Genomic DNA, 26512 nt, shown 5'->3' with positions numbered 1-26512 from the left:
GGGCCACTTCTGGGGGGATTCTGGTAAGATGCCGGCAAAGTCGGCTGAATTCCGATAGACGGATACGGCCTGATGTACTTGGGCCGATTCTGGGCAGTCATTCATTTTGATTCCGGGCCGAGCCCGACACCCGATTCCGGCCCGATTCAATCAGTTCCAGCCCCACGGAAGAGGGCCGATTCCTCATTGCTAGCTGGGATATGTGCAGATATGTGCACCATGTCATTACTCTCTCGTTCTGCTGTGTGTGCTAGCAATCAGTCAAATGGCAAGGGGCTGATTGGCTAGAACTTGAATTGCTAGAGGTCTGGCCCATATGGGGAAAAATGGAGGGACAGCTTCCAGAAAAACTGTCACTTTCAAACTAGGGATTTCGTGGCTAATTGAGAGAATACAGTAATTCTGCTCATAGATTATGCATGTATGAACTACACATTTGACACATCAAATCAAATCAAATGTATTTATATAGCCCTTCATACATCAGCTGATATCTCAAAGTGCTGTACAGAAACCCAGCCTAAAACCCCAAACAGCAAGCAATGCAGGTGTAGAAGCACGGTGGCTAGGAAAAACTCCCTAGAAAGGCCAAAACCTAGGAAGAAACCTAGAGAGGAACCAGGCTATGTGGGGTGGCCAGTCCTTTTCTGGCTGTGCCGGGTGGAGATTATAACAGAACATGGCCAAGATGTTCAAGTGTTCATAAATGACCAGCATGGTCGTATAATAATAAGGCAGAACAGTTGAAACTGGAGCAGCAGCACGGTCAGGTGGACTGGGGACAGCAAGGAGTCATCATGTCAGGTAGTCCTGGGGCATGGTCCTAGGGCTCAGGTCCTCCGAGAGAGAGAAAGAAAGAGAGAATTAGAGAGAGCATATGTGGGGTGGCCAGTCCTCTTCTGGCTGTGCCGGGTGGAGATTATAACAGAACACGGCCAAGATGTTCAAATGTTCATAAATGACCAGCATGGTCGAATAATAATAAGGCAGAACAGTTGAAACTGGAGCAGCAGCACGGCCAGGTGGACTGGGGACAGCAAGGAGTCATTATGTCAGGTAGTCCTGGGTCATGGTCCTAGGGCTCAGGTCCTCCGAGAGAGAGAGAGAGAGAAAGAGAGAATTAGAGAACGCACACTTAGATTCACACAGGACACCGAATAGGACAGGAGAGGTACTTCAGATATAACAAACTGACCCTAGCCCCCCGACACATTAACTACTGCAGCATAAATACTGGAGGCTGAGACAGGAGGGGTCAGGAGACACTGTGGCCCCATCCGAGGACACCCACAGACAGGGCCAAACAGGAAGGATATAACCCCACCCACTTTGCCAAAGCACAGCCCCCACACCACTAGAGGGATATCTTCAACCACCAACTTACCATCCTGAGACAAGGCTGAGTATAGCCCACAAAGATCTCCGCCATGGCACAACCCAAGGGGGGGCGCCAACCCAGACAGGATGACCACATCAGTGAATCAACCCACTCAGGTGACGCACCCCTTCCAGGGACGGCATGAGAGAGCCCCAGTAAGCCAGTGACTCAGCCCCTGTAATAGGGTTACAGGCAGAGAATCCCAGTGGGAAGAGGGGAACCGGCCAGGCAGAGACAGCAAGGGCGGTTCGTTGCTCCAGAGCCTTTCCGTTCACCTTCCCACTCCTGGGCCAGACTACACTCAATCATATGACCCACTGAAGAGATAAGTCTTCAGTAAGGACTTAAAGGTTGAGACCGAGTTTGCGTCTCTGACATGGGTAGGCAGACCGTTCCATAAAAATGGAGCTCTATAGGAGAAAGCCCTGCCTCCAGCTGTTTGCTTAGAAATTCTAGGGACAATTAGGAGGCCTGCGTCTTGTGACCGTAGCGTACGTGTAGGTATGTACGGCAGGACCAAATCAGAGAGATAGGTAGGAGCAAGCCCATGTAATGCTTTGTAGGTTAGCAGTAAAACCTTGAAATCAGCCCTTGCTTTGACAGGAAGCCAGTGTAGAGAGGCTAGCACTGGAGTAATATGATCAAATTTTTTGGTTCTAGTCAGGATTCTAGCAGCCGTATTTAGCACCAACTGAAGTTTATTTAGTGTTTTATCCGGGTAGCCGGAAAGTAGAGCATTGCAGTAGTCTAACCTAGAAGTGACAAAAGCATGGATTAATTTTTCGGCATCATTTTTGGACAGAAAGTTTCTGATTTTTGCAATGTTACGTAGATGGAAAAAAGCTGTCCTTGAAATGGTCTTTTGTTCTTCAAAAGAGAGATCAGGGTCCAGAGTAACGCCAAGGTCCTTCACAGTTTTATTTGAGACGACTGTACAACCATTAAGATTAATTGTCAGATTCAACAGAAGATCTCTTTGTTTCTTGGGACCTAGAACAAGCATCTCTGTTTTGTCCGAGTTTAAAAGTAGAAAGTTTGCAGCCATCCACTTCCTTATGTCTGAAACACATGCTTCTAGCAAGGGCAATTTTGGGGCTTCACCATGTTTCATTGAAATGTACAGCTGTGTGTCATCCGCATAGCAGTGAAAGTTAACATTATGTTTTCGAATAACATCCCCAAGAGGTAAAATATATAGTGAAAACAATAGTGGTCCCAAAACGGAACCTTGAGGAACACCGAAATTTACAGTTGATTTGTCAGAGGACAAACCATTCACAGAGACAAACTGATATCTTTCCGACAGATAAGATCTAAACCAGGCCAGAACTTGTCCGTGTAGACCAATTTGGGTTTCCAATCTCTCCAAAAGAATGTGGTGATCGATGGTATCAAAAGCAGCACTAAGATCTAGGAGCACGAGGACAGATGCAGAGCCTCGGTCCGATGCCATTAAAATGTCATTTACCACCTTCACAAGTGCCGTCTCAGTGCTATGATGGGGTCTAAAACCAGACTGAAGCATTTCGTATACATTGTTTGTCTTCAGGAAGGCAGTAAGTTGCTGCGCAACAGCCTTTTCTAAAATTTTTGAGAGGAATGGAAGATTCGATATAGGCCGATAGTTTTTATATTTTCTGGGTCAAGGTTTGGCTTTTTCAAGAGAGGCTTTATTACTGCCACTTTTAGTGAGTTTGGTACACATCCGGTGGATAGAGAGCCGTTTATTATGTTCAACATAGGAGGGCCAAGCACAGGAAGCAGCTCTTTCAGTAGTTTAGTTGGAATAGGGTCCAGTATGCAGCTTGAAGGTTTAGAGGCCATGATTATTTTCATCATTGTGTCAAGAGATATAGTACTAAAACACTTGAGCGTCTCTCTTGATCCTAGGTCCTGGGAGAGTTGTGCAGACTCAGGACAACTGAGCTTTGAAGGAATACGCAGATTTAAAGAGGAGTCCGTAATTTGCTTTCTAATAATCATAATCTTTTCCTCAAAGAAGTTCATGAATTTATCACTGCTAAAGTGAAAGTCATCCTCTCTTGGGGAATGCTGCTTTTTAGTTAGCTTTGCGACAGTATCAAAAAGGAATTTCAGATTGTTCTTATTTTCCTCAATTAAGTTAGAAAAATAGGATGATCGAGCAGCAGTAAGGGCTCTACGGTACTGCACGGTACTGTCTTTCCAAGCTAGTCAGAAGACTTCCAGTTTGGTGTGGCGCCATTTCCGTTCTAATTTTCTGGAAGCTTGCTTCAGAGCTCGGGTATTTTCTGTGTACCAGGGAGCTAGTTTCTTATGAGAAATGTTTTTAGTTTTTAGGGGTGCAACTGCATCTAGGGTATTGCGCAAGGTTAAATTGAGTTCCTCAGTTAGGTGGTTAACGGATTTTTGTCCTTTGGCGTCCTTGGGTAGACAGAGGGAATCTGGAAGGATATCAAGGAATCTTTGTGTTGTCTGTGAATTTATAGCACGACTTTTGATGTTCCTTGGTTGGGGTCTGAGCAGATTATTTGTTGCAATTGCAAACGTAATAAAATAGTGGTCCGATAGTCCAGGATTATGAGGAAAAACATTAAGATCCACAACATTTATTCCATGGGACAAAACTAGGTCCAGCGTTTGACTGTGACAGTGAGTGGGTCCAGAGACATGTTGGACAAAACAAAACCCACATCCAGCCCAAAGCGAGAGGTTTAAAAAGAAAAAAAGATACTTAGTAGTTGTCAAAGTTCCCAGAGCATGTATTTAATACAGTGCATCTCCTCAGGACAGCACTTTAGGGGTGCAACATCTAGGGTCTCTCTCTCTCTCTCTCTCTCTCTCTCTCTCTCTCTCTCTCTCTCTCTCTCTCTCTCTCTCTCTCTCTCTCAATCTATCTCTCATCTATCTATCTGTCTATCTATCTATCTATCTATCTATCTATCTATCTATCTCTCTATCTATCTATCTGTCTATCTATCTATCTATCTATCTATCTATCTATCTATCTATCTATCTATCTATCTATCTATCTATCTATCTATCTATCTATCTATCTATCTATCTATCTATCTATCTATCTATCTATCTATCTATCTATCTATCTATCTATCTATCTATCTATCTATCTATCTATCTATCTATCTATCTATCTATCTATCTATCTATCTATCTATCTATCTATCTATCCATATCTATCCATCCATCCATCCATCCATCCATCCATCCATCCATCCATCCATCCATCCATCCATCCATCCATCCATCCATCCATCCATCCATCCATCCATCCATCCATCCATCCATCCATCCATCCATCCATCTATCTATCTATCTCTCTCTCTCTCTCTCTCTCTCTCTCTCTCTCTCTCTCTCTCTCTCTCTCTCTCTCTCTCTCTCTCTCTCTCTCTCTCTCTCTCTCTCTCTCTCTCTCTCTCTCTCTCTCTCTCTCTCTCTCTCTCTATATCTATCTATCTATCTATCTCTTGGAGCGTCCCAACGAAGTAACTGATTTAATTGGGTCATGAAGGGTCTGTGGGATAGATAGATACATAGATAGATAAACACCTGCTCGGCCTCCTTAGTGACATTTAAAACACTTACAAGCAATAATTCTTAGCCCTTCACCAAGTTTAGAGTAGCATATTCCATCAACATTTTCAGCTCTCAAACCTTGTAGATGTTTTTGTAGAAAACAAGAAACCTAAGAAACCGTAATAGTGCAAGTAGACCTCTTAGAGTTAGAATTTCATAAGGTCTGAGATAGCACATCCGAGAGAGAAAGTAACTAGTAATTACACTGTAATTAAGTTAATCTTACGTGTAGCCTCTACTCACCACATAACTGATGACTAAGTGTAGTGAGCGAAATATATGCTTGCGTACCAAATGGCACCCTAAGTGGTAATAGGGAATAGGGTACCCTTTAGGATACAATCTATAAGTCAGTGTATGTTCACCGTTATAAGGGACATTAATTACAAGGGGCTTCCAAGTGGCACAGGCGTCTTAAGGCACTGCATCTCAGTGCTAGAGGCGTCACTACTGACCCTGGTTCGATTCCAGGCTATCACAACCGGCCGTGATAGGGAGTCCCATAGGGCAGAGCACAATTAGCCCAGAGTTGTTCTGGTTAGGGTTTGGCTGGGTTAGGCCGTCATTGTAAATAATAATTTGTTCTTAACTGACTTGCCTTGTTACATAAAGGTTAAATTAATACAAATAAACTTACTCAAGCAGCAAGCTAGAGGCCAGCTTGCTGCTTGACCACCCAGTCTCCCAGACAGTGTCAATATTCATGATGTAATGGAATCTGTCTGGTCTGGCAGGCCAGTCGGGCTCAAACTACCAGTTGATTCAGCTCTTAAGACACACACATTCATGTTACAGAAGATGAACACTTGTAAACACATAAAAGTTACAAGGACACTTTTGAGGTTAGATTGGCCTAATTGCTATCGTTTTATGAAGCGTTATGCCTTGATAGAGATGAGATCTGCACATTTGAAGTCTTGAGTGAGAGACTCATCTATGGAATGTCTGCTAAGGAATCTGAGGTTTTTAATGCACACTAACATCTGCTTATAGCATTACACTTCCAGTTCATACTCAGTATACATGTTACTTCTGCGTCATCGTATGTCCCTTTGCATAGTTCCCTGGATGACAACTATAAAGAGGAAAAGGAGAAGAGGCAAGAACAGGGTCCTGTCCAGTAGACATAAATGTTGGCTTTTCTCTGTTGAAAAAACTTTTTCTACGTTGTGTCCTACTGATCACCACCCAGTGGAAGGGGAAAGACCGAGTGAGAAGAGAGGAGGAGGTGAAGAGGTGAGACGAGGCCAAGGGGCAAGAATCAGAAGACTGAGTCAGAGAAGTCAGATACCCTCCCTCCTTCTTTGTGACGGGGGGATAACGAAAGAGTCTGATCCAGATAGTTAGAGGGAGCGAGGGAGGGAGTAAAAAAGAGAGAGGGGGTTCAGGGAAAGGTGAAATACAGGAAATGAATCCCGTCTGTGGGGAAGTTTTTCCGCGTGACCACGGCGATAAAAAAACACATCAGGCTCTGAGTTACTGTACCACACAGAGAGAACACACATACACACACACTTTCACTAACGCATACACACTTAAACACATACGCTCTCAGGCAGACACTCTTTCACACTAACACACACTTAAACACAGGATCGATCACACACACCCTTAAAAACATTGGCCCTCACCCACGTACTTACAGTACACACACACAAACTCTTCATTCTAAGACACATGTAAGCTTTAAAGACACCCACACATGCGTGACACACGCGCACCGACATACTTTGACTATAACGTGTAACTAAAAGCCATTAAGAAACTAGATGCAGAAGTCTCATACAACCCCTTTATCAAACATCTATCCATAGAAATCCTGATTCTCAGCTGCCTTCAGTAAACATGATGAGCCTCTAGACAATATTATAAATACATTAGGATCCACACCCTCGTATGAAGAATCGTAACGGCCATGCATGAACTTGCCTGAGCGGTGTCCAGCTCACAACCACAAATACAGTACCAGTCAAAAGTTTGGACACACCTACTCATTCAAGGGTTCAAGAAAAACATTTGAATGAGTAGGTGTACTTTATACATAGTTACATTGGTATATTCTTTCTACACTGATATATAGTCTTTCAAATACACATACTGAGTTGTTAACATGCTGTACCGACATAGTCGTACTGATACGATTGCATTGCATCTTTGATACTTGCATACATGTACTGTATATGGCCCAAACACTTGTCAACCTGTACAATAAAATTAGTTCATTCACAGTGGTGATTTAAATATTTTACTGTATTGTGTGCGTGTGTGTGAAACTAGGGAAAACATGAGTATAATTGTAAGCTTTCACAAGTCTTTGTAAAATCAGTTAGTTAGTGTATGCTTTATTACGGTTCCATTGGGATAATCTGCAATCCGATCAAGCACACATTCCTCATTCCTCAACAGAACAATTCAACAGACATTCATATTACAATGCCATCACATCAGATGATGCGAACACACACACAGACACACTGTCCGCCATCTATCTCCACACCACCACTATGAATAGCCACCTACAACAAAACCCCAGTTCACTATCTACCTGTCTCTTTTTTCATATTTGAAAAGGACAAATCACATCACCATCAAATCACCATCTGATCTTTTAATTCAGTTACGGTTCATTATCTTTTTCTGTCTCTCTCTTTCTCTTCTAACTCCCTCCTCTCTATCTCTCTCTTTCTCTTCTAACTCCCTCCTCTCTCTATCTCTCTCTTTCTCTTCTAACTCCCTCCTCTCTATCTCTCTCTTTCTCTTCTAACTCCCTCCTCTCTCTCTATCTCTCTCTTTCTCTTCTAACTCCCTCCTCTCTCTCTATCTCTCTCTTTCTCTTCTAACTCCCTCCTCTCTCTCTATCTCTCTCTTTCTCTTCTAACTCCCTCCTCTCTCTCTATCTCTCTCTTTCTCTTCTAACTCCCTCCTCTCTCTCTATCGTTCTCTTTCGCTGTCTACCTCGTCCCTTCTTTCTCTCTTCGCCATTTTGGCAGGCCCCAATCTACCAGCTGATATCAGCATTCCCTGGCACCGTGCCAACTGGCTCCGCTGCAGGACAGAAAGACAGAGGGAGTGAGAGAATGAAAGAAAATTAGTGAATAATAGAAGGAGGAGCGAGCGAGAGAGAGAGAATGAGAGAGAAAGAGAGGGGGATGGGAGGAGAATGGAATCACAATGAGGGAGGGAAACAGAGAAAGAAAGAAAGAGAGACGGGGAAAAGAAGGAACAACAATGGTGGATTAAGAAGGAGAGAGAGAAGAGAGGGAGCAGAGGGAAGAGAAGGGGGAGAAGGAAGAGACAGAGTATGATTGATACGGTGTGATATCCCTGTTTGTTATGGCGGAGCTAAAATGTCAACTGGCTTTTTGTGGTCCTGGCCCGCTGACACACACTCACACAGTATATATGAACACACAGACGTACAGAGCGTACACAGATCTGCACACACAGATTGTTTAGCCATAATGATGATGACCTTGTATACGACAGTGTGTTTCAAGTGCTTCTTCTCTGATCTGTTACTAAAGTTGCGGGTGAAAACATGCCTGACATATAATTGGCGTCTGTTCTTGTAAACATTCAAATGCAGTGGCTTGTGTGTTTTTTGTGTGGTTGTATGTGTTCAGATTTGTGTGTGTGGTTGCTTGTGATTCTGTAGGCTCAGATGTGTGTGTGTGTGTGTGTGTGTGTGTGTGTGTGTCTGAATAATACCTGTGCGTCAATCTAAGTAACATAATAAAAATGAATGCATGGGCTGCATCTTAATCCACCACATCCATCTTTGTCAGCCTTCCTCATCCCTGGTTGAAGGTTTACAAATGCTTATGCTTCTAGATCCAACAGTGCAGCAGTATCTAACAGGTAATATCTAACAATTCCACAACAAAAACTTATACACACAATCTAGGAAAGGAATGGGATGAGAATATGTCAAATATATGGATGAGTAGTGACAGAGCGGCTGAGATGCAATAGTTAGTAAAGAATAGATAGTGAAGGATACAGTATACAGTATATACATATGAGATGAGTAATGCGAGATATGTAAACATTCTTCAAGTGGCAATATTAAAGTGACTAGTGTTCCATTTCTTAAAGTGGCCAAAGATACAAAGTCTGTAGGTAGGCAGCCGCCTCTCTGTGCTAGTGGTGGCTGTCTAACAATCTGATGGCCTTGAGATAGAAGCTGTTTTTCAATCTCTCTGTCCCAGCTTTGATGCACCTGTACTGACCTCGCCTTCTGGATGGAAGCGGGGTGAACAGGCAGCGGCTCGGGTGGTTGTTGTCCTTGATGATCTTTATGGCCTTCCTGTGACATCGGGTGCTGTAGGTGTCCTGGAGGGCAGGTAGTTTGCTATGTTGTTTAATGCTGAGCTGTAGTCAATGAGCAGCATTCTTACATAGTTATTCCTCTTGTCCAGATGGGATAGGGCAGTGTGATAGCGATTGTATAGTCTGTGGACCTATTGGGGCGGTAAGCAAATTGAAGTGGGTCTAGGGTGTCAGGTAGGGTAGAGGTGATATGATCCTTGACTAGTCTCTCAAAGCACATCATGCCGACAGAAGTGAGTGCTACGGGGCGATAGTCATTTAGTTCAGTTACCTTAGCTTTCTTGAGTACAGGAACAATGATGAAGCATGTGGGGACAGCAGACTGGGATAAGGATTGATTGAATATGTCCGTACACACACCAGCCAGCTGGTCTGCGCATGCTCTGAGGAAGTGGCTGGGGATGCCGTCTGGGCCTGCAGCCTTGCGAGGGTTAACACATTTAAATGTTTTACGATCACTCTATGGAAAGAGACTCTCACGAACACAATGGTGTTTTCTATACGACCCCCACAAGTGTCACGGGACTCGTCTGAATGTAACCGGTACCGGTATAAAATAATGAATGGAAGTACAGAGGTCGTTTTGTGCCCACCTCTGAAAAAAGGGGTTGAATATGTGTCCAAAAAACAAAAATATTTCCTGAGCTTTATTGTATCTCCTCGATATAGGAAATACACTTCAAAACCTTATTCCTTATGATTTATTTATTGACTGTCTGTTTTGCTATTTATGGCATCAGTACATTTCTATAGTAGTAAATGCCAAGTTCAATATTTTATCAAATAATGTTTAAATGTTTAAAGTTAAAATATATTTTTTAATACTTACAGGGGTCCTACAGTTCTAAATCAAATTGCTAAATGATCATTGGTATCACCATCCTAAAACAATTCCATATGTTAGTTAAAGTGGGCTTGGACTTTTTTAAGGTTAAGCTGCTACTGTATGAGTACAGAGGAAGGGTGTGTGGGGAAGTCAAAACATCTCGCGCCCATCCTGTTTGGGACAGTCCGTGTCCTGTGGTGCGCTTAGCTCACACACACAATACACACGCCGTGAAATGAAAACACGCACACACACACATACACCCCCGTTCATATACACAGACATCAAACATATGGTTAAGTTAACATCAAACAGGTGATCAACTGTTACACGTTTAAGCACACACCTGTAAAAAAGAGAGATAGACAGACTGACGCATGTTACGCGCGCGCACACACACACACACACACACACCACATGGATGAACAATATGTTTTTTTTTTCTCGGTGTAATGGAGTATGCAGCAGGAGGAGTTATAATGTAAAATATGTGTGTTTTAACACATTTTTTAAACATATGTGATAACATATTGACTGTGTGTGTTTCTCAGAGCACTAAAGGAGGCCCCCTCTGCCAAGAAACTGAAGCATGGCATAGCATCACACATACTACTGGTGAGTTCTGTACAGAACACCGGAAGAATTATCACTGAATCATCACAGTCAATTATTGTAAAGTTGGTTTATGTGTAAATGAATCCCAAAAGGGATGGGTTGCCAACTAGCGATTTAACACGAAAATAAAATGTCATTCATTCGCTCTCCATACTCTCCAGCAATGAAGCGGTATGAGAACAAACTGTTCTTCATTGTCTTGCATCATGTAATTCAATATCCAGATATGAGGCATGATACCCTCTCCTATTCTTTCTGAATATGTAAAAATAATACAAATCAAGTCCTTTCCTTGTTGATCTCTAATGACAATTTGACATTTTTCACTCTCTCAATCTGATACTGCCATGTCATCACCTGACTCTCTCTCTCTCTCTCTCTCTCTCTCTCTCTCTCTCTTTCAGAGAATGGATTCTCCTCCTGAATGTGTGTTGGCTCTGTCCTGTGAGCCGCCCCAGTCACCCCCTACACTACCATCTCTGGACCACAGTCCCCTGGCCTCCCTTCATTCTTGCTCCCAACTCTCCCCTTTACACAGCCTCCTGGACCTGCCTGTCCCCCTCAGTCCCACAGCCCTTTCCCACACCCCGACCTCCGACACCCCAGACACCACCCCCTACTCCCCCCTCTCCCCCTTCCCCCTCAATCACCACAATGAAGAAGAGGATGAAGAGAGGCTGTCAGTCCCTCTGTCCCCCACCCCAGCCATTGCTCTCTTCCCAGGGGGTCTTCGGGAGGTGTGTAGCCCCTCTCTGGAGAGCTCTCCTCCGGCCACTCCGACATCGTCAGCCCCTCTCTCAGGGTTCGGGGCCCTGGAGCTGGCTCTGTCCTCCGGGCAGCCGGGTGCCACCTGTAGTGATGAGCTGGACCTCCAGCTCTTCCATAAGGACGGGGGGTGTCTGTCAGGATCAATTCCTGGGGTGGTGGGTGTTTCTGGGGGTGTGGCCGGGCTCAAGTTCCCCTGCTTGGTGTGTGGGAAGAAGTTCCGCTTTCAGAGTATCCTGTCGCTCCACGCCCGCGCTCACAGTCTAGACAGGGACCGCCGCGCCTCAGCTCTGTACCGGACCGGTACCGTGTCCGGTAGCATCATTGGGACGGGGTCCAAGACACAGCTCAAGACCCACCAGAACCACAAGGATGTCGGGCAGAACCACTACATCCAACACCAGAGCCCCCCGCTGTCTAGATCTCTCACCCAGGGCCATAGAGGGGAGGACAGGGACGGGGAAGCCCTAGAGGAGGCTCTCCAGATGGATCACCAGATCCTCCAGCAGTTCCTGATGGACGACAGCACACAGCTGACCCCTCTGTTGACCGAGGAGGTTCCCCTCTCTCTCTCCCTCACCTCTCCCTACTCCTCCTACGGCCTGGGTGGTGTGGGTCCCACCATCTTGGAAAAAGCTACCGCCGTCACAGCAGCAGCGCCCGCGTTCCGCTGCCATGCCTGCAAAGGTAAATTCCGCACCGCCTCGGAGCTGTCTCGCCACGTCCGGATCCTCCACAACCCATACAAGTGCACCCTGTGTCCCTTCTCTGCCAGCCAGGAGGAGCGCCTGGCCGCACACCTCCAGGACTGCCACCCCTCCCTGTCCTCCCTGTCCCTCTCCCCACCTGTGGACCTCCCCACCCTGCCCCCCTACACCCCCAGACACATCCCTATTGTAACCACCACTACCATCATCGCCACCCCCATTCCAGACGCACCCCTGCCAACCCCCACTATCACCCCAACCACAGCCCCGGCACCAGGGGTATCCCCTCTGCCTGCCTTCTGCTGTGAGACATGCGGCCAGCGCTTTACCCAGTCCTGGTTCCTGAAGGGCCACATGAGGAAGCACAAGGACTCTCTGGACCACAAGTGTCAGGTGTGCGGCCGTGGCTTCAAGGAGCCCTGGTTCCTCAAGAACCACATGAAGGTGTGTGACCTTGTGTGTGTGTGTGTGTGTGTGTGTGTGTGTGTGTGTCAGTATATTCTGTAATAGCAGCTGTCAAACTATTGAAGAGTGTTGTGACTTTAAACTTTGTTACAGGTGCACCTCAACAAGTTGGGCCTGAAGGCCGGTCTGGTGGGGCAGGTGGCCCCTGGCGCTGGGGCTGAACAAGGAGGGCCCAAAGGCTCAGTCACCAACCAGGGCCTCAACGCTCTCTACTCCAGCCTCCTGCTGGCTCGTGGTGGGGGTGGAGGTGGTGGTGGAGGGGGGAGAGGCGGACGAGGAAGGGGCGACAGGGACGGCGCTGGAGTCTCTAGTAAATCTGCCATCTTAGGCTACCTGGGGTTGCCTAGCGACGGCGGCGCCAGCTGCATGGAACGACTCCAAGCAGTGGCTCAGGTTGCGGAGATGGGGAACGGTAACGGGGGAGGAGGAAGAGGAGGAGGAGGAAGAGAGACAACAAATGGAGGAGACCAGATAGCCATGTGGCAGTTTGTAGCTCGTAGCCTGGTAGCAGCTCAACAGGCCCAGCAGCAGCAGCACCGAGCCACATCCAGGAGCACCGTGGTGGGGGAATCTGAGCAGGTCAGGGCCTACCTTGGAGGTCTGGATCCCCGGGAGGAGCCGTCGTCTTCCGGAGCCCCATGGGAGTGCCCCGACTGTGGGAAGCTGTTCCGGAGCCTGCAGCAGGTGGTGGCGCACGCCCGCGTCCACGTCCAGCGGCCCCAGAAGAGCCACGGTCACCCTCCGCGCCACATCGTGGGAGGAGAGGAGGATGGAGGGGGGAGCCGGGTTGCAGAAGGACGAGGAGGAGGGAGAGGAAGTAGTACTGAAAGAAGACAAGAGTCCAAACTTCAAAGTGGATCTCAGCATCAGCATCAACAAGCAGTCGTCGGAGGGTTCCACTCAGTGATGTCACAGTTCCAAGGTACGGTGACATGACTTCACCCCAACAAAATGTCTCCAATATGTCTTCCGTTTGTTTTACATTTTCATTAGAGAAAAACAGGACACAAATAAAACGCTTGTAGAAAGAGTGGGTGAGTGTAGATGCTAGCAACTCAATTAGCTATCAATATCACTCGCTAAATTTCTTCCATTGTCAAATCTCTGACCCGTCTTTCTTATTCTCCCTTCCTCTCCCTCCCTTTTCTCCCTCTCTCTCTCCCGCTCTATCCTCCATTCTTCCCTCTCTCTTGCTCTCTCATTCCCCCTCCCTTCTTCTCTTGCTCTCCCCCCTCTTTCTCTCTCTCTCTCTGTCCCGTCCTCTCACTCTCTCTCTCCCTTCCCCGCCCTCCCCCCATCCTCTCCCTCCCTCTCTCTCTCTCCAGGAGAGAATGGTCTGTCTGGCTCTTCGTCAGGCTCTTCGGTGAGCTCTAGGGAGCGTGTGCGAGGCACGGGGGTGAAAGACTGCCCCTATTGCAGTAAAGCTTTCCGCTCTTCCCATCACCTTAAAGTGCATCTGAGAGTTCACACAGGTGAGCCTGCCACTAGCCCCCCACCAACACCAACTCACCTAACAATGGCTGGATCTCAAATCAACCCCTAGTACGTAAACCCTACACTCTGGGGCCTAGGACGCTTATGCGTATCTATCCAACTTAGGGCCTAGGCTAGGCACTCCTGTAGATCTGAGATGATTGGATAAGATACAGTATAAGCGTTACGGTAATAACTTCATCTCACTTTCTGATTGGCTGTGTGGAAATTTCGCCATATCTTCCATCTTCCGCTTCCACCTGTTCAATGAGATCTCAAAGTGGCTAGAAAGTAAGGGGCTAGACATCCACTTGGATTTCAGACAAATAATAACTAACACTACAGTCTACTCTAGCACACTAAATTTCAAATAACCTTAACTAACCCTAACCCTATATTGGGGACTTAACATCTAATTAAGTGCATACACCATTCATTCAATTCCTACTATTAAAGTTGCTGATTCTTAGACACAATCCTCTGCTCTGTCTGTTCAAATTCATTTGGCAAATAATTATACTTCAGTAAATTGCCACTAGCACTATTTACTTTTAACACTTCCTTTTGAGTCTGATGGGGTATTACATGGAATGTCCTCCATGTCACTCTAGTAGGGACTCCCGAGTGGCGCAGCTGTCTAAGGCACTGCATCTCAGTGTAACAGGTGTTACTGTAGTCCATGGGCTGAATCCAGGCTGCATCACATCTGGCCGTGATAGGGCGGCGCAAAATTGGCGCAGCGTTGCCAGGGTAGGCCGTCATTGTAAATAAGTATTTGTTCATAACTGACTTGCCTAGTTAATAAGTACAATTGAAGCCAGTCAGGGTTCTAGATTGTGATGGAGCACTGCCATCTGTTGTTTGAAATGTGTAACTACAACCTCATTTAATACTTTAATAACCATATAGTTTCCTCTCATGTACTCTATTGGCTCTATTTTAATGAACCTAATGCAATGGTCAATCGAAGCGCTGGGCAGTAGCACTGTAGGTTCGGGGATGTGTAAGAAATATTTGTTCTATTTTCACAAGCACAATTATCGGCGCAGATGCTAATGTTGCCGCGAAAGGGTTGGGTTTTTCATGAGAAAACAAGTTGTGGGTGTGTCGAGGCGTTGCCAATCAGAAAGTGCTCCATGGCTGAATATGTGGTTGCTTCAAGTTGTGTATTTACGGTGTTTTACATATTGACTTGGAATCAACTCTAATTCCAAATGTTAGTCCATTATAGTTAGTTAAAGAGCTTACAGACAAAATGGTAAAATGTAGACCTGTCCCATCTTTGCTAAATATGTTATTTTGAATCTGTTTCCAGTCCTGTTCTAAGTATTTGCATGGCTTCAATGTCAATATATATATATATATTCAATATATCATTTGATTTACACAACATGCCTACCACTTTGAAGATGCAAAATATTTTTTCTTGTGAAACAAATAAGAAATAAAACAAAAAAAATGCAAACTTGAGCGTACATAACTGTTCACCCCCCCAAAGTCAGTACTTTGTAGAGCCACATTTTTGCAGCAATTACAGCTGCCAGTCTCTTGGGGTAAGTCTCTATAAACTTGGCACATCTATCCACTGGGATTTTTGCCCATTCTTCAAGGAAAAACTGCTCCAGCTCCTTCAAGTTGGATGGGTTTTGCTGGTGTACAGCAATCTTTAAGTCGTACCACAGAATCTTTCTGTGAATTGAATTGAATTGGATTTTCTTTTTATTCTTTCTTTATTTAACTAGGCAAGTCAGTTAAAAACAAATTCTTATTTACAATGACGGCCTAGGAACAGTGGGTTAACTGCCTTGTTCAGGGGCAGAACGACAGATGTTTACCTTGTCTGCTCAAGGATTCAATCTTGCAACCTTTCGGTTTATTAGTCCAAAACTAACCACCAGGCTACCTGCCACCCCAAAGCCTAGATTGAGGTCTGGGCTTTGACTAGGCCATTCCAAGACATATAAATGTTTCCCCTTAAACCACTCGAGTGTTGCTTTAGTAGCGTGCTTCAGGTCATTGTCATGCTGGAAGGTGAACCTCCATCCCAGTCTCAAATCTCTGGAAGACTGAAACAGGTTTCCCTCAAGAATTTCCCTGTATTTAGCATCATCCAGCGTTCCTTCAATTCTGACCAGTTTCCCAGTCCCTGTCAATGAAAAACATCCCCACAGCATGATGCTGCCACCACCATGCTTCACTGTGAGGATGGGATTCTCGGGGTGATGAGAGGTGTTAGGTTTGCGCCAGACATAGCGTTTTCCTTGATTGCCAAAAATTCTAAATGTTATTCTCATATGACTAGAGTACCTTCTTCCATATGTTTGGGAGTCTCCCACTTCCCTTTTGGCGAACACCAAACATGTTTGCTTATTTTTGTCTTTAACTTTAAGCAATGTTTTTTTTATGGCCACTTTTCCGTAAAGCCCAGCTCTGTGGAGTGCTCGAAGGGGGATGAAGGTAGGCTAGTGGTTAGAGTGTTGGGCCAGTAACTGAAAGGTTGCTAGATCAAATCTCTGAGCTGACAAGACATAAAAAACTGCTGTTCTGCCCCTGAACAAGGCAGTTATCCCACTGTTCCTAGGCAGTCATTGTAAATGAGATTTTGTTCTTAACTGACTTGCCTAGTTAAACAAAAGTATGTAAATTAAAACATGGTATGTCATTGCAAGTCAAAACCTGGATAGGCTGTTTTTCCGCTGTCGAAATTCATGACATAGCAACTGTGTTACCACTAGAACCAGCTTTTGGTTGGGCTTAAAATATCTCTACCAACTCTGCCTGAAATTAGCACTTTGGATCATGTGTTTAAGGACACGCCTAAAATATTTCCTTCCATCTGAGAGAAAGAGTGCTGACATAAGACAGGTCAATTGTCAAACCTGGCGTTACGGCTGGAAAATGCCAGTGCATCAGTTTTTACATGACGAATTGCAAACTAACGTGCATTTGACACTAGTGTCACCTTAACGGCAGCCAAAAAAAGTGCCCTATATCAGAAATCCGGGCCTCAAGGTCCGCAGAATTGTTGTTTTTATTTCCTCTGTGGAAAGAAACAGACTGTCCATAGTGAAGTTTGGGCAAATGCCAGATGGGCTGCTCCATCTTTAGTTCAGTGGGCTTTTCTAAATGTGGGTTTTTGAGCAGAATTATAATTATACAAATGTTACTATCCATCTACTGACATTCCTCCATTGTACCAGTGCCCTGATAACCACAACTTGTGTATGTATCTCTTTCAGGGGAGAGACCGTATAAATGTCCCCACTGTGACTATGCTGGCACCCAGTCAGGCTCTCTAAAGTACCACCTCCAGAGGCACCACAGAGAACAGAGGAACACCATGGGAGCCTCTTCATCCACCGCCTCCTCACCAGGCCTCACCACCGCCTCCCTGGGCAGAGGGGGAGCTCCACAGGGGGAGGGGAGGGAAGGAATGGCCAAACAGCGCCGGCCCCAGAGCCTTAACCACAGCTCGGCCACCAGAGGCCCAGAGGAGACGCCTTCCTCCAGGCACAATCAGCACCAGCCCTGGATACTGGGCCTCCCCGAGCAGAGAGACAGGGAACACGCGAAGGCCATGGCAGGACTGAGAGAGGCAGATCTGGAGAGCCAGTACCGGTATCTGTCTGGGGTGATGGGGGCTTTGTACCAGGGAGGGATGGAGGGAGGGTGGACGGGGGAGTCACCAACCTCCACCCCCACCCCAACCCCACCAAAGGCACCCAAAGTGTCCCGCCGCAAACCGCTCACCACCAGCCGTATGGTGCCAGCTAATGGGAGGGAGCGGAAGGGAGGGGGGTCAGCTCCTCGGGGTTCCCAGGAGGGAGGGTTGTTGTCCCAGCCCCTGGACCTCTCCCGCCGCCCCTCCCCTGGGCTCGGAGGTCTGGAGGAGGATGGAGTACCAGGAGGAGGTGGAGGAGCAGGGGATACCCTCAACCAGTGCCTGTTCTGTCCCTTCCGCACCTCCTCGGCCGAGCTCATGGCCATGCACCTCCAGGTCAACCACACCAGCAAGTCCAGGCGTAAGAGGAGGGCCCCCATCCCCACCGCCCTGGGTGACCACGGGCCTCAGAGGCCTCCCCAACCCCGGGCCGACCCCAACCCCCTGGCCCTGTGGAGGTAAGAGATGCTTTTAGTAGACACTCTTATCCAGAGCAACTTATAATCAGTGCATAGGAAAAAACACAGTAGACTCTCAAGTAGACTCTTCTGCTTATGACGTGTATGACATGGGTAACACTTCCTAAAGTTGATCCTGTCCCATCCTAGGTATCTGAGTGAGGCTGAAGACCGGGCCCCCCTGGAGGAGTGGGCCTCATCCAGGATGGAGAGGGAGAGGGGGACAGAGAACGGCCTCACACCAGAGGAAGGGGACCTCGAGGGTCGCTACGACCACCACCACCCCGAGGCTTCTAACCGGGCCTCCACCACAATCAGGAAAAAACAGAGTGGCCTCGCCGGTAGTAGGAAGTTGGATGAGGAAGAGGAGGAAGAAGAGGAAGAGGAGGAAGAAGAAGAGGATTTGGAAGGGGAGAGCATTAGTCCTGGGGATTCTCCTAGAGAGCATGGGATGAGGATGTCTCTCACCATGTCACCTTCCCTCGGCTCTGACCGTCTAACCAGAGGGGAGGAAGGAGTGATGGGGGACTAAACAACAACAACAATGTCATCCTGCAGAGTGAAGGGAAAAAGTGGTTCAACTAGACATGAAGGAAGTTGTTTGGGGGTCATAGGTTGGATGTCAAGTTCATATCACCTCTTTTATATAGTTCAAGGTCATTGTCAAGGTCACGACCCCTGACCCTTGACTTTCAAGGGCCACGGACTGAGAACCATATCCATGGAGAGGGTCATGTAAACAACAGCTCACACACCTCTTTAGGAACCCCTTTTAAACATCCCCCATTTTTATCTCTCTTCTTTTAATATTTACATCCCGGGAGTTCAGTGCAGTCCTCTCCATTTTCCCAACCAACCAAAACCCCCCTTGTACAAACACACAGTACAGTGTAGGACTTTTGAGGCCTTCTCTTCTATATTTCAACGTTTCCTGTTTTCCATTCCATCTCCTACCAAGAGGGCTAATTGTGATGATTTGATCGAGATTGTCCTCTTGCTGCTGTGAGTCTTAATATTAGTATGTGAGCAAAAAGAAACTGTGACCTACTATTCCAGAGAACACAAAAAGGATTTTATCAGACCTTATACTTCATGTTTCGAGAATAATAATACTTATAAGAGTAACGTTGTTGATTAGTTATACAACCCACCGCTGTGAATGGAGGAAATCTTTAGCAGAACAAGTGTCAAAATAAGCCAAACTTCATCACAACTGCCGTTTAAATAAGATACCACTTCTTGACACTTTCAAGGTCATATTATGGTCTGTTCAAGAGCACCGATTCGGAACCGCAGTTCAACCCGGAACCATTCAAGCTGTCAACTCAAGCTAAGCTATCCAGCTGTCTGCAACAACAACAAAAAACACAACAGGAGCAACTTTTTAACAGACAACTATTGACATGACAATGATCAAGGACAAGATGATCCTGGACCCTGTTATCACTGCCTCTCAGTGGTCGGATGGCTGTTCCAAGGTCACCACGGGAACAGAGGAGCAGTTTGTTATTTCCTGTTTTCCCCTCAGTTTAGTGCCTGTCTATGTATGGTATGTCGTCAAGGGAGATCTACAGTATAGACCAGTGTTTCTGGGCTCTTATAGAACAATGATATCTGAGTATACAGTATAAAGCTAAAGTATATATGTTTAAAAAATGGTTCTAGGGTATTGTGAATAGAAAGCTGTAGTGGTATACAAAGTGGTGTGGATCTGTCTCTCATTACAAGAGACCGATAGCATCTCTCTGTGGCTTCTGTGAAAAGAAAAAGACAAAGCACTTAGTTGATGATGATGAAACAATAGATATACATATGAATCAAAAGAGATCAAGGTGAAAGGTCAAGAAGTGAAAATGTAGGTGAAAGGTCAGAGGTCAGTGTTTACAGCAGAAATGCCAGCATGTTCAGAGTCGGACGTGGGATAGCAGTTATTTCTTACGTTGTCGTGGTGACCAACTGACAACTGAACAAACAGAAGACTGTTTTGGGGGACACGGGACCGACAGACAGACTGTGCATCCCGAACACAATCAGCTGACACGTCTGGTCAGGTGACCAAGTCTCCACGACCGTGTCACACTCTTTCATTTCATTCCTTTTACCAGAAAAAGAGAAAAAAAAACAAGGGGGAGGAAAAATGGAGGAGGGAAAAGAGTAAGTTCCCTCACAGAGCGGGGGACTGAAGCTGAGAAAGGAAACTGTTGTACTCTTGGGGTACGCCGTCTTTTAGATGACTAGATTAATTTCTTTTTAAGAGAAGAAGAAGAACAGTAGAAAAGAGTAAGCATTAAAAAAAACTAACAGATCCATAGATACATTCCGGTAGAATGTGTGTGTAGCTTTTGTAAAGACAAGAAGATAAGAAAAAAATCCCTTTGTTTATTTTCATTTCAAGAAGAGAAGCTTACAGAGAAGGTTATGAATATAGGTAATAATAATAAATATAAGGCTTGTTGTTGTGAGGAAAACACTAGTTGGAATGTCTGTCTATCAGGGTTGGGGTCAATTCCATTTCAATTCCAGTCAATTCAGAAAGTCAACCCGATTCCAATTCCAAATTTTCCCCATTGAAGAGAATTGGAATTTCAGTTTACTTCCTGAATTGACTGGAATTTAAATGGAATTGACCCCAACCCTGCTGTCTATAAAGAGCACTGTGCAAGGTTTATCATTTCCCAAAGTAGTCATTTTATTTTGACTTTATCGATAGACCAAACCTATATCTTATGAAAATGTAATGAGTCACATTCTGTTGGAGTAAACAGCTGCCGTTTCCATCCCCTCGCCCCGATAAATCAATCAATCAATCAATCAGTAATCAAATCAATCAATAATCCAATCAAAACTTTATTGTCATGTTATTATTAAGTGCTTGTATGAGATTCAAGTTGACATCACAAAATATAATTTGATATCAAAATATGAACCTATACCTAGTATCACATACCATCGCCATGGTATTGTCTTAGAGCATCATACCACACACAGTTCTGCACACAGTGAACATGCAAATATAAAAACTATAAAAAATCCCTACTCATGATTGTAAACATCACTAAACTATTTGATTGGATAAGTCCTGCCTCCTCGCCCTCTTTGCCCATTGGTTGACGGCGAGAGCCTGGGATCGGAACAGCAGCCTTACTTTTGGTTTACGTGTTTTACTTCTATCCTCATTAGAGCGCCTTATATGAGTTTAGAAGTTCCCTAAGTGGTGTTTCCTTAAAGACAGGCTACATCCATAACTGCACTCTATTCCCTATATAGTCCGTTACTTTTGACCAGGACCATTGAGCCCCGGTCAAAACTAGTGCTATGAACCCTGATCGAAAGTAGTGTACTATTTAGGGAATAGAGTGCCCGTTTGGATGTAGACTGTAGTGTCAAAGCCACCGTGCCTTCTGTGTCAAGCACTTCCTGGATTTGGTATTTTGTAAGCTCACCAAAAGCACTTAGCCCACATCTGTCTCTCTTTCTCTCTCTCTCTCTCTCTCTGTCTCTCTCTCTCTCTCTCTCATCCTCTTTCTCTCTCATCCTCTTTGTGACCTTCCAATTTTGTTCTGTCCACTCCCTCCCCCCTTTCAATCCCTTTATCCTTTCATGTCTGTGTGCATGTCTCTCTCTCTTTTCTTCCTCTCTTCCGTAACCTGTTACTCTCTCTCTCTCTTCTCTACCTCCCTTCCGTACCCTCTCTCTCTCTTCTTCCTCTCTTCTGTAACCTGTCACTCTCTCTCTTCTCTACCTCCCTTCTTCCTCTCTTCTGTAACCCACTCTCTCTCTCTTCTTCCTCTCTTCTGTAACCTGTCACTCTCTCTCTCTCTTCTCTACCTCCCTTCCGTACCCTCTCTCTCTCTTCTTCCTCTCTTCTGTAACCTGTCACTCTCTCTCTTCTCTACCTCCCTTCCGTACCCTCTCTCTCTCTTCTTCCTCTCTTCTGTAACCTGTCACTCTCTCTCTTCTCTACCTCCCTTCCGTACCCTCTCTCTCTCTTCTTCCTCTCTTCTGTAACCTGTCACTCTCTCTCTTCTCTACCTCCCTTCCGTACCCCTCTCTCTCTCTTCTTCCTCTCTTCTGTAACCTGTCACTCTCTCTCTTCTCTACCTCCCTTCCGTACCCTCTCTCTCTCTTCTTCCTCTCTTCTGTAACCTGTCACTCTCTCTCTTCTCTACCTCCCTTCCGTACCCCCTCTCTCTCTTCTTCCTCTCTTCTGTAACCTGTCACTCTCTCTTCTCTACCTCCCTTCCGTACCCTCTCTCTCTCTTCTTCCTCTCTTCTGTAACCTGTCACTCTCTCTCTGTGGCACCATTAGAAGGTGATGATGTGTACTATCTGGTATTGAGGCCTTTTATTCTTAGATTTGTATTGTCAGTTTGTGTGATGTTCGTACATTTGTTTGACATTTGATGCCTGATGAGATGGAGTAACATGATGAGATGGAGTCTTCTTCTTATAATTATTATTATTATTGCTTTGGCATTATTATGGAGAAGAAAGAAAGAAAAAAAGAAAAAAATGTGTTGTTTAATGTTGTACAGAACATTATAGCACTAGAGATGTTGTGTTTTTAAAAAGAGAGCATAAACCCACGTGCTAGTCCCGCCCACTCCTCCCTCACATTGGCAGATAGGACAAGTGCCCTGCCAACGATAGGAGAAGTGACATAAAGGTAACTGACTTGCCCTCAAACTGACAAACATGTTCGATCCAATGAATCTAATCCACATCGTACTCTTAAATTACCCACAGAATATGTCATATTTTTATTTAAATGCTTTAACCAGGCAAGTCAGTTAAGAACAAATTCTTATTTACAATGTCGGCCTACCCCAGCGACGCTGGGCCAATTGTGCGTCGCCCTATGGTACTCCCAATCACGGCCAGTTGTAATACAGCCTGGAATCAAACCAAGGTCTTTAGTGACGCCTCTAGCACTGAGATGCAGTGTCTTAGACCACTGCACCAATTTGGAGCACTATATATAATGTGATAATATGTGATAATATGAATGTCCCAGACAGGCAACAGGCAATCTTAAATATTTCCTCAATTGCTTTTTGCACTGAAAATCTCCCTGAAACATGCTTGAAATATTTTAATTGGTTCCTAGCTACACTCACCAGACAGTTTATTAGGTACACCTATCTAGCACCAGTTCGGACCCCCCTTTTCCTCCAGAACTGACTAAATTCTTGGGTCATTCTACAAGGTGTCAGAAATGTTCAAAAGGAGATTGGTCCATGCTGACACGATGGCATCACGCAGCTGCTGCAGATTGGACGGCGGTACAGCCTGTTCCTTCTCATCCCAAATATGTTCTATTTGGTTGATGTCTGGGGACTGCGCAGGCCACTCAAGTACAACTCACTGTCATGTTCCAGGCAATGTTTTTCCACTCCTCAGTTGTCCAGAGTTGGTGATTGCGTGATCACTGGAGCCGCTTCTTCTTGTTTTTAGCTGATAGGAGTGGAACACTTGGTGGTCGTCTGCTGCAACAGCCCATCCGTGACAAGAATCAACGAGTTGTGCGTTCCGAGATGCCGTTCTGTACACCACTGTTGTAGTGCGCCGTTATTTGTCTGTTTTTCGGCACACCTGTTAGTTTGCATGATTCTTGCCATTTTCCTTCGACCTTTCATCAACGAGCTGTTTTTGCCCACAGAACTACCGCTGACTGGATGTTTTTTTATTTGTAGCACCATTCTCAGTAAACCCTAGACACTGTCATGCCTGAAAAGCCCAGGACGGCAGCCGTTTCTAATATATTGCTTCTGGCATGTTGATCATACCACGCCCAAAGTTGCTTAGGTCACTCGTTTTGCCCATTCTAACGTTCAGTCGAACAGTAACTGAATGCCTTGGTGCCTGTGTGCCTGATTTATATAGCAAGCCATTGCCACATGATTCACTGTCTATAGGAGCAATCCATTTTGTACCTAATAAACTGTCCAGTTAGTGTATAATTGTTGACCCTTAATTTCTTAGTTGTTTTTTTCAAAGAAAAAAAAACTATAGTGGTGTGTGAGGGCATCCTATAGTGATAGGTTGTGTCCCAAATGGCACCATATTCCCTATTAAATGCCCTGCTTTGGACCAGGGCCATAGGGCTCTGGTCCAAAGCAGTGCACTATAGGGTGCCATTTGGTCCAACACCACTGTCTGTTGGAGAGGTGGATGGAAGTGCTGGGTTTGGGCTCTTGTGTAGATTACTGCCATTGCAGTGAGGGAAAAATGTACCTAACATAGTAGTAACTAATAATATGAGTTTGTGGACAGATTTAAAAAACAACATTAGAGATGAATAAACGCAAAGAAAAACAAGGTTTGACGATTTCTTTTTGTGAGTCCTGTGTCATTCTCTTAATGCTCTCTTACAGTGTTGTTATTTCAAAGTCAGTACCTGAGAAGGATTGAAGGGGGACAGAGGTCAAGAAAAAGACAGAACACAAAGAAAGAAACCTTGAGAGGAACCATAGCCCGTATCCACAAAACCTCTCGGAGTCAGAGCACTGATCTGGGATCAGTTCTTCCTTTTGGATCATAATGAATAATAGATATTATATGTATCACGCAGAACATGAACCTGGGTTCATCAATAGTTTTGAAATTTGTAGGCGGGGCTACCTCATCACATGACCCTGACCGAATCAAGTGTGTTACATACGAACAGATCCTAGATCAGCAGTCCTACTCTCAGATGCATTCAATTATATGTAGGGTTACAACATAAGATTAAAGCTGCAAGCAGCATTGCCGGGGTTCAGCTGTGTGCCCAATGTGCCCCCATTAGGACAAGTTGGACACATTGCCCTAGTACGAGTTAATTCTGTACTATTTGAAATGCTTGCCAAATATCAGAAGTCAAAATCAAACTGATAATGCAATATTATTTGCTTTTTATGTATTTTGGACCATTTTCAATGATGTTGACTACTTTAAACATCTTCTCCAGAACCGCTGGACCGATTGGAACCAAATGTGGTATATAGCAGCTATGAATTTGGTATATAGCATCACAATTTGGTATATAGCATCACCATTTTCCAAAACTAGCTGAAAAAGTATGGCCGCTATGAGGCAATGAGCTTGAATAAATTATTTTACCTGTCCAACAGCACCACAATGTGGACAAACTCAACCATATTTTACAGGTTAGCTAGATTATCCTTGAACGTGTGTGCCAAATTTCATCACTTTGAGTCAAACAGATCAAGAGATATAAAAATGTGCCCGTTATAGCGCTACCATGTGGTCAATATGAATGTGCTGGGCTATGTTCACTCTTCACACTTTTTGGAACATGTGTACCAAGTTTTGTTACAATACAAATATATGTGACTGATTTATATACATTTATTTGACAAACCACGCCCACGTGAATGTTTATTGGTCCATTACGGCCATGTTGTTTGATGTACTAGCCTGGGTTATAGTGTGTTAACTGACCTTGGTCCATAGATGCCATATATCAAGTTTTGCAAAGATCGGTCATTCGGTGCCAGAGTAGCATTTGAAGTGTTTTTTGACAACATTCAAAATGATGGAGAATCCATCAGGGTGGACTTTATGAGTTCTTGAGGCAAATCTGTTCAATGTGAGGAAATGATGGACAAAATGTCATGAATCTAGGTCAAACGGGGTGCAGAGGCTGATCTTTCAAACTTAGCATTTTTTATTGCTTGTTAAAGCGACACCATGTGGCCAATTGGCATGATATTGCATGAAAGGGTGTGGCCCTTGGGACTTTACAATGTTGCTAAATTGCACAATCCTGGGCCTTTTAATCTCACTGGAATGTGCTTATTTCCCACCGAAACGGCAGAAAAATGAACATATTAATAACATTAATCAACTGGACCGCTGGACCGATCTGAACCAAATTCGATAAATAGCATCAAAAGCACTATTTTCCAAAACTCTAGCTGAAACAATATGGCCGCTATGGAACAATGAGCTTGCATGAATAACAATAATGAACGGCAACAAACACAACAGGGTTTCACCAGCTTTGCTGTTGAACCCCTAATTAACACACAAGATTAAAACTTGATGGGACTTCACCATGCCTTCACTAAAGGGTTACGACATCCATGTGACTATACACTGTTGAACCATCATGGCGCAGTGTGCCATGATAAATGATATTATGATATGAGAGTGTCTAGTCATTACTGGCCTATAACAGTGGTGGCCTATAACAGTGTTGGAGCACCGGAGGACTCCACCCTTCACCTCTCACAATTTGGGAACATCCAAAATTGCACC

The 26512-nt window shown here is 45.0% G+C and overlaps 1 protein-coding gene across 3 annotated transcripts in view; it reads left to right on the top strand.

Moving 5' to 3' along the window:
- LOC112246386 (zinc finger protein 219) overlaps window positions 1-21947 on the top strand; it is a 44212-nt gene extending 22265 nt beyond the window's left edge. For 2 of the 3 annotated variants that reach the window (XM_042329469.1, XM_024414694.2), the window contains 6 exons: window positions 10658-10721; window positions 11126-12637; window positions 12752-13580; window positions 13984-14130; window positions 17371-18250; window positions 18401-21947. In XM_042329469.1, coding sequence (XP_042185403.1) covers window positions 10658-10721; window positions 11126-12637; window positions 12752-13580; window positions 13984-14130; window positions 17371-18250; window positions 18401-18782 — 3814 coding nt within the window. In that variant the 3' untranslated portion in view covers window positions 18783-21947. The remainder of the gene's footprint in view (window positions 1-10657; window positions 10722-11125; window positions 12638-12751; window positions 13581-13983; window positions 14131-17370; window positions 18251-18400) is intronic. The other variant, XM_042329470.1, reaches the window with a different exon arrangement.
- The last annotated feature ends 4565 nt before the right edge of the window (window positions 21948-26512 follow it).

This window comes from Oncorhynchus tshawytscha, linkage group LG10 (genome assembly GCF_018296145.1).
Source record: "Oncorhynchus tshawytscha isolate Ot180627B linkage group LG10, Otsh_v2.0, whole genome shotgun sequence".
Classification (NCBI taxonomy): Eukaryota; Metazoa; Chordata; class Actinopteri; order Salmoniformes; family Salmonidae; genus Oncorhynchus; species Oncorhynchus tshawytscha.
This window is presented reverse-complemented; position numbering and strand designations above follow the sequence as displayed.